The 12847-nt window shown below is 33.4% G+C and overlaps 1 protein-coding gene across 2 annotated transcripts in view; it reads left to right on the forward strand.

Moving 5' to 3' along the window:
• The window catches only part of SBF2 (SET binding factor 2), a 499779-nt gene that overhangs the window by 211742 nt on the left and 275190 nt on the right, over positions 1-12847 (forward strand). For both annotated transcript variants that reach the window (XM_077769129.1, XM_077769130.1), the window contains exon 4: positions 12149-12271. In XM_077769129.1, coding sequence (XP_077625255.1) covers positions 12149-12271 — 123 coding nt within the window. The remainder of the gene's footprint in view (positions 1-12148; positions 12272-12847) is intronic.

The raw sequence follows: 12847 nt of genomic DNA on the forward strand, positions 1-12847 counted from the left end.
CAGGATGTAGTTCAGAAACACATACAGCTTTTAATTATCATTTCCCTTTGTCTCTTTTTATCTGGAATAGTTGCTAACCCTTTCTTTGCTTTATGACTTTGAGAGTTTTCAATAATGTAGGTCCCATGTCCTCTTTTAATAGGATCTTCATTACTGTGTATTTTTTCTTTTAATTTTTTTAATATTTTATTTATTTTTGACAGACAGAGAGAGAGAGACAGCGTGAGCAGGGGAGGGTCAGAGAGAGAGGGAGACACAGAATCTGAAACAGGCTCCAGGCTCTGAGCTAGCGGTCAGCACAGAGCCCGATGCGGGCTCGAACCCATGAACCATAAGATCATGACCTGAGCCGAAGCTGGACGCTCAACAGGCTGAGCCACCCAGGCACCCCTACTGTGTGTTTTTTCTGATGTCACTCATCTTTAGATTAAGGTTATACATCAACAGTTGGGATACTGCCAACATTTGAAATACTGTGTCTTCTTTTTATTGGTGTCCATCTATTATGTTAATTTTGGTAACTTGGTCAGGTGATTGTCACATATTTCCTTTGTTTAATTGCTGTCTTTTGGCTTGCAACTAAAATGCCATATGCGGGAAGATACTTTGAGACTATGCAAATATTCTATTACTCATTAATCATGCCCTAGATTTAGCAGTTAGTGATGATTCTTGCCTGTTGCAATTTTTATTTTGATGGTTGCAAAATGACTGTTTCCCACCTCTACACACCCTCTACCTTTACCGGTTGGTAGTTGACATTTTGCTCTAAGCAAGAACTTTTCTGTCTTGTCTATCTGAGCTAGAGACTCATTTATTCCACTTTCTTTATTCTTCAATACTATTTAATTAACGGTTTTCATTGTCTTAATGCACAAAGTGTCCTAGATTTATTTGTACACTTCAGGTTGGTTCCTGTATTCTTTTGATAAGGCCCCACCGCTTTTTAAAGCATTTTTAAAAACTTCATATCATAACAAGCTGATCCAGGCTCATCTTATTCCTTCCCTGCCCTTGGTCTTGAAATCAGCCATTTTTCCAAGGAGCCCTGGCTCATTTGAGTAGAGAATAATATTAGAAACCAAGATGTAGGTTCTTGTGTATTTGGAATCAATGTTTAAAATTTTTTTTTTCTTGGGGCGCCTGGGTGGCTTAGTCGGTTAAGTGTCCGACTTTCGCTTAGGTCATGATCTCGCGGTTCTTGGGTTCGAGCCCCGCGTCGGGCTCTGTGCTGACTGCCAGCTCAGAGCCTGGAGCCTGTTTCAGAGTCTGTGACTCCCTCTCTCTCTGACCCTCCCCTGCTCACGCTGTCTCTCTCTCTCTCTCTCCTAGAAATAAATAAAACATTTAAAAAGCAATTTTTTTTTCTTTTTAAGTTCAGATATTTTTTTCATTTTCCATTTTAAGTGAACCACATATTATAATTTACTTAGTTTTATAATCAATTTACAGAAGATTAGATTCTGTTTCTTATGAGTTTTCCCAAGATTCTGAAAATGAAAATAAGTTGTAAGAGTTCGGGCTCCTATAGAATTACACTTAGGTAGTTAGGTATTAGCCAGAATTGTATGACAGCTTTTCAGTGCTCATAACAGAAAGTTAATGTTTTTTGGAATTAGTCTAAAAAATGGCATGGACAGTGAGGTAGGATTTTAAAAAATAATATTAAAACTCAGCTGATGTTCCTTTCTAGGTCATCATTAATGTTTTTCCCATATTTGGTGTGAAGTTAACACTGTTCTTTTTTTAAAAATGTGTTTTTCTTTTATTACTGGATCATATCATCAGTTCAAAAATAGATCTTTTTAATTCTCATTTGGTGTGAATTACTTCATACCAAATATACTATGACACATTTTTTGGAAGCCTGAAGAGGAGGAACTTAGGGACACATACCATCCAAAGTATAATATGCAACTTTTAAAATGTTGGCTCTTATCTTTCCAAGATATAGTAATACTGTCACTAATCACAAGCGAAACCTTTTCATTAAAGTTTTGAAAACATGTTCCCCAAATTATTTGACCAAATATGATTGCATTTTTTTTGTGAATTAGTAAAATATGATAGATGTAAGGTTGCTTTATATTACTTCTTTTAAAAAATGATAGATCTATCTAAATGTTTTATGTAGTTGTATCATTTTAAAGTATTTTTAATGTGTTTACAGATGTGTTTATGAACCAATAATAATGATGCAATTCACAGTAAAGACATTTGGTATGTCAGCAAACAAATTGTCATCAAAGAAAGGGAGGAGGAAATGATTGAGTGTACACTGGAGAAGTCAGATGAGGAATAAAGAAGAAGTACATAGAAGGAATAGAATTTGTTTCTTCATCTCAGCTGGCTTAAAATCTAGTATATGAGGCAAAACCAAAATTTAAGTATAAAGATACTTCAAAGTACGTATGCTAAGCATTGATTTAGTGATAGATTTAATAATTAAAGACAGCGCAGTGGAAATAAGTCCTAGAGACTTTAAAGGATTCAGTGGCCATTTAAAAAATGAGACCTAAGGAAAGATTAAAGGAAATAGAGCACTCCAGGCAAAAAGTTAATGGATAGGAATAAAGATTATAGTGTTTATGATATATTGAAGGCTTATCATGTTCCAGGAATTATGCTAAAAGTTTTATAGCACTTTTATTCCATTTTATCTAATTCACATGTAGCTTCTTTTATTCTCACAAGAACAGTGTTTGATAAGTTTTAACATTCTCATTTTATGGATGAGGCTAAAAGGCTTACCTAGGGACATTCAGGTTAAGTCAAAAAGCTTGAATCTGTCTGTCTCCAAAGACCAAATACCAATATCAGATACTAAAACATATACTACAAGGCTGCAAAAATTATATCAGTATGGGGCATCTGGGTGGCTGAGCTGATTAAGCGTTTGACTTCAGCCCAGGTCATGATCCCACACTTTGTGAGTTCGAGCCCTGTTTCAGGCTCTGTGCTGACAGCTCAGAGCCTGGAGCCTGCTTTAGATTCTGTGTCCCTCTCTCTCTGCCCCTCCCCTGCTTGCACTCTGTCTCTCTGTCTTCCAAAAATAAACAAACATTAAAAAATTTCTTTTAATTAAAAAAAGTTATATCAGTTTGTTATTGGTTCAAGAAGAATTAAGAATAAGACCAAAATTGGTCTTATTTATTATTATCAATATCTGAATGTGGAAACATTCATTACAAATGAATGAAGTCTGTACATTTTAACAAATGTTATTTAAATAGTTATTGAAATTTGTGAGAAAAAATTAAATTGAAATGCTCGTATTAAAATACAGTTCCAAATGATTGAGCAATTTATCTGGAAAAAAATGAAGTAATAAAAATGGATATCTAAACTGATCTCCTGTTGGCAAAACTTGGTTGCAGTGGAGGAAATCACATAAAAGATTCAACAGATTTATATAAAGAATAGCCTAGTTATTTTCTTCTTTCTCTTTTCCCTTCCCTGGTTATGAAGCTACTAAATTGTGCTGATTGTAGAAAATTTAGAATATATTGGGAGAAAAGTAAGAGAAGAGAAAGAAAATGGTAATTTAATGTATTTTTTTCAAATAAGGAGTTTTTAAAAACTAAAACTCTATATAGATCTAATTAATGTCTACACATTAATTGGCCATATGGATAAAATATATTTAATCCATCTCGTAATAGGCATTTAGTTCCCATTTCACCATTATAAATAACACTGTGATAAATATCTCTTTGTAATAATCTTGATTCCATCAGGAAGGTTTTGTCTGTGATTATGTATCTCACTGAATTAGAAATTACAAATAGAGAAGAGTGAGAAGTGGGTTTGCTAGTAATACAATCAACATTATACTTGATAGTATTCTAGAGACTAATCCTCAGACCTCATTCAACAAAGAGAGTCTAGTGAAAAGTAGCATAAGTAACATAATTCAGAGATAAAAATTGAGGCACATAATGTTTAATAATTTGTGGGATATCCACATAGGATTGTCTTTATATTAGGAATGGTGAAGATTATGTTTTTTGTGAAAGGGCCCTATCTCCATCCTCTCCCGCTTTTAAAATGAGAATTGCTTAATGGACAGAATGCTGAATCTTAACCAGTCTCCCTGACATCCATCACAGATATGTTCTTTGGGGAAAACATTTCACTGAATTAGCTATGATTGATTAGTATTATATGCTTAAAATAGTATGAGACATTAAAACAACAGGAGAAACTTTTGAGAACAGTCTCCCAAAGTCCTTTAACATTAAATCCCTTTTCTTAAATTTTGACGGTTTTACACTAGGAAGGGCTGCAGCAAGAACTGTGTATTGTTATTACTATTTCAGTTTAACACAAGAAGATTATTACATGCAAATATACTTCATGGAATAAAGTGGGAACATCTTTCCAGATTTACAGTTTGACTTTTTGTATGTCATCTGTTCTAAACAGTTTCTTTACACTAATACCTATTTCTTTTAAAGGTTATATATGAGTACAAGACATTGGAAAGAGAAAACTAGCTCAAGAGTTAGAAGATTTGACTTGTTAATTTCCATTATACCTTTAATGAGCTGTATGATCATGGCAAGTAATTTCATGTCTCTGGGCATGAGATTGCTTGTTTGTAAAATAAAGTAGGTATCTTCTAGTACTATATTGTTTTTATTATCCTATCATATTAAGAACTATATCTGATTTTATTTTATTTTTTAATACTAAATTTTTTTTAACGTTTGTTTTTGAGAGAGAGACAGAGTGTGAGTAGGGGAGGGGGCAGAGAGAGGGAGACACACACAATGTGAAGCTGGCTCCAGGCTCTGAACTGTCAGCACAGAGCCCTGTGCAGGGCTTGAACCCAGGAACTGTGATATCATGACCTCAGCTGAAGTCAGATGCTTAACTGACTGAGCTACCTGGGCGCCCCAGCTACATCTGATTTTGAAGATACGTTTTAATTTTGTTCCTAGTAGATATAAAGTTTCTACCCAAATTATGATCCACAGAATACTATTCATAGTCATCCAAATAAGGCATACTTTTTAGACCAATATGTTGAATATAACCAAATGTCCTATATCTTTATGGAATGTTGCAGTATACCATGTTACGTGATCATTAAGGTTTCAACATGTTTTCTTTAAGAAAATAAAGCTGCAACCTTGGGTCTTTGTGTTCAGCATATAAACTTCTAAATTAGGGATTCCAGGGAAGTACATTTTATTTAACCTATGAAATTGTAAACTTAAGTTCTATGATCATATAACTCACCAAATAATGTTAATATAATTTTTCATCTAAAAATGACTTATTTTATCATTTCTAATCTTTTTCAACGTTTTCACATAGAGGAAAAGAAATTTGTAAAGAACCATTGACTTTGGTGGTTCACAAAATAATTTTCTTGAATTTATGAGAACCTAATTTTGAGTTGGTTAACCTGTTAGAAAGGAAATCAACAAGTTTATCTGTAGGTTCCCCACTTTATACAAAAGTTTGTATTCATTATTTCATTTTCTTCAGAGATAAGGTTGAGCTTAATAGTATTTCTCATCATGTTGACATTTTAAGTCAGTCTTAGATATTCTTAGTCATTTTATAAGATACCCCAAAGAATTCTTGAGTACTATCTAACAATTGATTTGAATTAATTATGTCTTGGGGATAAAAGATAAGGAACACACTCCAGTGCCAGTGACCATATTCTTCAGTTTATGATGATTAGTTTATTAATTCTAATTTATTCACTACATATTAACTGGAGGGTAAAAGGTGTTTTTAAAAAGATAGACAGTAAGAATTATTGGAATAAAAGGTGCCAAAAAGTAAAGCTTCAACAAATTATCATTCTCATGTTTTTTACATTAAAAAGTGTATTATAAATTATGTTACCAACTAATAGTGTGAACATAGGACATGGACTTTAGTTAAGTATACCTAACTTAAAAATATAGTGGCTAGCTCATGTTTTTAAAAGGTATATAAGGGCTAAAACTGGGAAAATGAAATAGGCAGGATAGATACATACTGTAGTTCAAGCTGGTCATGTACATAGCATACTGCTCTTTTTTAAGCTTGACCTCCTTGGATGCTTAGACTTGTCTCGTTGGGTTTCTTCTTTTCTCTTTCCCTTTCCCTTACCCTCTGATTGTTCTACTTATTCTTTAAGTTCCAACTCATTACTGTGGGCCTCACTGATTTCCCTTCTCAGAGTTTCTCAACACTAAATATGAACTTAAAAATGTTACAGTATTGTTTTGCACTTATTACTGTTATTTCACCTGTGTTGGTTTTAGCACTTAAACTAGATTATAAATTTCCTGACACAAAGAACTGTACCTTATCCTTCTGTGACACTGCTATGTGACCAACCACTTATTAAGTGTTTAATAAATAAACACATACTGATACATTACTATTTACTTTTTAAAACTTTAAACTGTTTGTTATAAAGATAATGCAAGAGTAAATATTTTAGCAAATTATTTTTCTCTAGAGATGCATATATTTTTATAGGGTATGTGAAAACCATAATTCCATGACCAGAGACAAATGCTAGTCTTTTGGAGTAAAACCTTCCAGGCCTTTTATCCTCCGCATTAAAAATGTAAACATATTTAACACAAAATACGCACACACACATGAACACACTGTAAACTACTTTGTTTTTTTAAGTTTATTTTGAGAGAGAGAGCGTGTGAGCAAGCAGGAGAGAGAGACAGAGACAGAGAGAGAATCCTAAGTAGGTTCTGTGCTGTCATTGCAGAAACGGTTGTGGAGCTTGATCTAAATGAACTGTGAGATAATGACTTCAGCTGAAATCAGGAGTTGAATGCTTAATTGACTGAGCCACCCACATGCCCCTCCTTTTATCCTTTTTAAACTGAATACTTAAAGAAATACTGTAGGAAGAGTTCTAATGTGAATTTTTGTTGAAAATGAGCTAGGCACATTTTGGATATTGGATACAGCATCTTTTCAAGATAGAAGAGACCAGAATCAAGCATTAAGAGTACAACAAAGATGAGACTGACATATTCAACCTGAGTGAAAGGATGAACATCCTAAATATTTAGGATGAATTTCCTAAATACGGGATGAAGTCATCCCATAAAATCAGTAATCTAATAATTTTTAGCATTTTTGTCTCAAGATACGTTAGAAGGGCAATAGCACTTTTGGGGAAGATTGATATGGTGAGTACTCATTTACCTCATATTATTAAAGCACAGAAACTGTGACCTACATAAAATGTAAATTACATGGAAGCTGGGAATCACACATATGTAGTCCATGGTAAGAATAGGTAGGAAGAAAAATCTGTAAGTGGGCAAGTTGTAGCATGTGCTTGTGGTATATATAAACGATAAGGTAACCCTACAAGTCACTGTGAGATAATTCAGTAAACTTAGTGTTTAAGATAAATTTGTATCTTACAAAAGAAATTAATTTGTATCTTTAATGGAATCTACTAGTTAGGAATAATCTTAGGTTAGAAAAAGGCTTCAAAATACTGTTCAGTAAGATAAAATATGTGAAAATGTTTTCTATAAAATATTAAATTTCAAAGCATTATTATGACATCTCTTACATTCATAGCCTTTGTTTTAAATTTCCTGCTTATTTTTAGGTTTCTCACATCTTTTCAACATGTGAAATACATAATTGTTACACAAAAAATTTTCTAGCTGCTATAATGAAGAAGCAGTATTCCCTTAAATGATAAATTATTTATAGAAAAATTTTATTAAAACCTCCACATTACTGTCTGAGAAACCTTATTTTAACCAACAGTTTTTGGGTTAAAAAAAATTTTTTAGTACTGTATTTTTAGTACAGCATGAAAGAGTATGAATTTTCCCTAAACTTGTGACATTATGTTCTCTTTTTTATGGAAACGTTGTTTATTATAATGAAGTATTTTAATAAGAATTTTGATATTTAATTCATAATTTGGCTTAAAAACCAATTTATTAACCAGTTAAATCATAAATATTAAAAATAATTCCAGGGGCGCCTGAGTGGCTCAGTTGGTTAAGTGTCTGACTTCAGCTCAGGTCATGATCTCACGGTTCGTGGATTTGAGCCCTGCATCCCGCTCTGTGCTGATAGCTCAGAGCCTGAGGCTCTGTTTCAGATTCTGTGTCTTCTCTCTCTGTCCCTCCCCCACTCATGCTCTGTCTCTGTCTCAAAAATAAATAAAAATTTAAAAAATTAAAAAAAAATAACTCCAGTCTTCCCACAGAGATTTGGAGAATTCAGTACTTAAAAAGGACAGTTGGGGGTGCCTGGATGGTCCAGTCGGTTAAGCATCTGGCTTCGGCTCAGGTCATGATCTCACGGTTCATGGGTTCGAGCCCCATGTCAGGCTCTATCCTGACTGCCAGTTCGGAGCCTGTAGCCTGTTTCATATTCTGTGTCTCCCTCTCTCTCTGACCCTCCCTGCTCGCTCACTCTCTCTTTCTCAGAAATAAATAAAACATTTAAAAAAAAAAAAAGGACAGTGAAAGCTAAATTGAAGGAACACACACACACACACACACATCTTTGAAATTAAACATGAAAACCTGGTGTATTATTATAGTATAAAATCACTAAGAAGGATAGTATTATCGGCATATTATAGTAAACTTAAAGTTATCATAAGTAGTAGAGCATCATATTTTATCTCTTTGGGATTCATCTTTTATAAAAGAATATTACAAGGAGTAAAGTTTCTATATAATTTCACTTTTGGGCTTTGGATTTTTGTTGTTTTTATTCTAAATAAGTATATCTTGATGATGTAAGACATACTAGATATATATTCTCAGATAAATATTGCCAGGTAATCTATAAGCACAAAGTGTAGCCAAATTAAAATTAATGAGAATTTGGTGCTTATTTATCTCAACCAGAAATCAGAAAATCTTAATAGATTGCAAAATTTCTGATGAAAAAGATAAAATTATTACATAATATGGATGTTAATTGCCCTTAGAGATACTTTGCTTTATTTTTTGAGTTGTGGGTTTTTTTTTTTTACTAATAGGTAATGAGATCTAATTACCATGACACGAAATACATCCTTTTAAAGTGTGCAATTCAGTCTTTTCAGTATACTAAAACATTTTTTTTAACCATAGTACTGCTTTTTGCTTTGAAAAGCGGAATATGAATTTTCTGTGTTATAGGAGAGCTATTAGAATTAAGAATAACAACGTCTTGGGGTGCCTGGGTGGTTTAGTCAGTTAAGCGTCCGACTTTCGCTTAGGTCATGATCTCAGGGTTTGTGGGTTCGAGCCCCGCGTCGGGCTCTGTGCTGACTGCCAGCTCAGAGCCTGGAGCCTGTTTCAGTCTGCGACTCCCTCTCTCTCTGACCCTCCCCTGCTCACGCTGTCTCTCTCTCTCTCTCCTAGAAATAAAAAAAAAAATTAAAAAAAGACAACATCTTATGATTTATAATATAATTACAAAGTAAAAGCCAACCTCTGTAATAAAAAGTGATATAAATAAAAGTGAAATTGTTTTTACTTAATATAGATTTACACTATACCGATCCTTTTTCTTTTTGGCTAATAACTATTCCATTTAGTGAATGTTTAGTTAAAGAATAGCTTTAAGAAATGACCAATGCATTCTATTTTGTGTTTTGGTCAAAGCAGGTTACTGGTCATTTATTTGAAATAGTTATCTACTTAGTCAGGCTGACTTCTAATGGTACTCTAGGGTATTTATCACAATCTCATAAAATGGATAGCTTTATCTCTTTGAGGAATTTTAGTCGTTCTTTTGTCATTTCAAATTTGTTAGTAATCCATGAAGAATATGATTCATTATGTGTGGAAATATTTGGTAAATTCATATTCATCACATTTTTATTATTTCTAAGGATTTCAGAAACCAGCCAGCCTTTTAGCTTTTGCTTTATAAAAGATGAAAATCTTTCAAGAGCATAGGGACCTATGACACAGAAAGTAAACAGATAGTTCCCTTTGGAAATGTGCATTCCATAGACATCTAATACTTGATTATATTTCACTGTACTAGAAAATATACGAGCTCCAAAGGAGATAGAAAATATAGTTCTTGGCCTCTATAGGTAGGGGGGAGGAAGGGGGAGACTTTCCTTGGTAAACTAGCCAGAAAGTTATTCCAGGAAAATTCATTCCTGCATGTATGCCGTGAACAAATATTAAGAAACTGTCAGCCATGTGTACAGCTCTTGTTTTAGGAACTGGGAAATTACCAGTGAACAAGATAGAAATCCTGCTTGTAAGTGTATTTTAGTGGAGGAGACAGAAAAAAAATAAACCCCAAGATAAGTGTGGGGCGCCTGGGTGGCTCAGGTGGTCAAGCCCCCGACTTTGGCTCAGGTCATGATCTCGCAGTTTGGGAGTTTAAGCCCCGCATTGGGCTCTGTGCTAACAGCTCAGAGCCTGGAGCCTGCTTCAGATTCTGTGTCTCCCCCTCTTTCTACCTGTCCCCCACTCACTCTCTTTCTTTCAAAAATAAACAAACATTAAAAATTAAAAAAAAAAAATCAAGATAAGTGAAATGGGTTAATGTGTTGAATGGTAACAAGTGCCAAAGAGAAAAATAAAGCAAGGAAAGAAGATAGGGAATGTTAGTGAATTTGGATTTTAATTAGGGTGCCAGAAAAGGCTTAATGGAGGAGAAGTCACTTGAATGAAGACCTCATGGAGATGAGGGAATTCATCATTAGAAAATCTGTGGAAAGAGTATTTCAGGAAAAGGAATAATAAACAGTACTTAATTAAGAGCCTTAGTTGGGATCATGCCCAGGATGTTTGAAGAGCAACAAGGAAGCCACGGGGCAAAAGAGGAATAGGAAAGACTGAAGAAGACTTAAAATAATCCAGACAAGAAATGATGGTGGTTCATAGTACTGTGGTAGGAATGGAGGTGGTGAACAATCAGGATTTGCTGACAGTTTGGTTATGGGGTATGAAGAAAGGAATTGGGTTTTGATTTGCCAAATGGTAAAATTTCCGTTAACTGAGATTCAGAATACTGTAGGAGGAATGGAGTTTGAGGAGAAAGATTGGAGCTATGGTTTGAACATGTTTAGGATACCTGTTAGTCATAAGTGGAAAGGTGAGGCAGGCAGTTTGATTTAGCATTTTGGGGAGAGGTTGGTAGGAGAAATGAGTTGGAGGATGTGTGTTATATTGGTGAACTGTGCTGAGAACTAAGAGAAAAATAAGTAAAGGAAAGGCTTTAGGAAGGAAGATAGATTTTTGAGCTAGAACTTTGATTAATGGAAAAGAAAGAAAATTCTAGTTAGGGAAAATGTGCTGGCATCTTAGAATATCACCTAGAAATAAATCAATGCTTTGGCACCTTGTGTGTGGGTTTCTTTTTTTTTATTTATAAGTTTTATAGTGTATCATATAACAGTAGCTGCACAGGAAATACTTGTTGACACATAGTGAGAATAAAAGTTTTCAAACTTTATTTCATTAACCAGTATTTTTAGTCATTGAAATGTAGGGTATTTTTAAATTATAGATGTTTTTATTGTGCTAAAATATACATGACATAAGATTACCATTTTAACCAGTGTACAGTCTGTGGCAATAAGCAGTAAGTACATTCTGAAACGTAGTTTTGTGTATAAAGATATTTTCTCTTCTCAAAAAATCAACATTGTTGCTTATAAGAACACTGAGCATTCTGCAAGCCTTAGAATCCTAAATGATCATCACTTTTGTTTGAAAGATTGATACACGTAGAAAAACAAGAATGAAAGTAGTGCCTTCTAAAATAGATCTTTTCTTAAAAACTGACTCTCCATTTAAGTATCACTTTTAGTTGTTTGGGTCACAATTTAAAATAATTTAATGTGTCTTCTTTATCTTTGATTACTGGATCTCACACAGAAACCAAATGCTCACATAAAGTTGTGGTATATATGTGCAGCATAAGGAACTTTTCAAAATCAAAGTAAGCATGACTTCCTTTATAATTTCTTTGTCTACTTACTTGCTTCTAAGATTCCTATCAAAGTATGTATCTTTATTTTTAGTTTGAGTTTTGTAAAGTATATTATAAATTATATTTTATAAATAATTTTAGATGTTGTAAATTATATGAAAATGTGTGATATGTCTATCTTTTGTGAGTTATAAACCTAGGAAATTCTGACTGTTCATTACAGTGCATCTTTTTCTAGGGAACAAAGAAGGAAGAGATTGAAGGTGAAGTGGAAGGGTCTGGTTTAATTCAGCCCGCAGAAGTATTTGCTCCCAAAAGCCTGGTGTTGGTATCCAGATTAGATTATCCAGAAATTTTCAGGGTAAAGAACTCTTAGTTGTCATTATTGATTTGAATTATTATGTTAATCTGTTTTGAATGAACCATGGTAACAAGATTTTGTATTTAAAATATCTTTGAATTGATTTAGAGGTTCATCAATAAAATAAATGTAGTGTTAATAGAAAAAAATGTATTCATGTTGGATGAAATACATACTTAGATTAATGTAACTATTTAAACTTATAAGGAGGTAGGATTTGTTTTAAAATAGATCCCATGGCTACTGACTCCAAAATTTATCAGTCTAAAAGAAATCATTTGATTGCTTGTAGCAAATTTGAAATGTATTAGTAGTATAACGACTTTGTGTTTTTATTTACCTCCTTTTGAGGAGTCCAGGCTCAAGTAAATAGAATGGATATTTGCAATTTCAGATAGTTTTGATCTCCAACATAGCTTTAAAATATTGTTTTCTTCCAGATACTGTCCTTTTGAGATACTCATAATTTTTAAATGCAAAAAAAATTTTTTTATTTAGTTGTAAATACATTTCAGCTTTGAAAGAAGATGGCTTATTTTTATTATTTCAGTTTTTATCTTTAGTAATAGTAGTGCT

The sequence above is a fragment of the Crocuta crocuta genome, unplaced genomic scaffold (genome assembly GCF_008692635.1).
Source record: "Crocuta crocuta isolate KB4526 unplaced genomic scaffold, BGI_CrCroc_1.0 scaffold255, whole genome shotgun sequence".
Taxonomy (NCBI): Eukaryota; Metazoa; Chordata; class Mammalia; order Carnivora; family Hyaenidae; genus Crocuta; species Crocuta crocuta.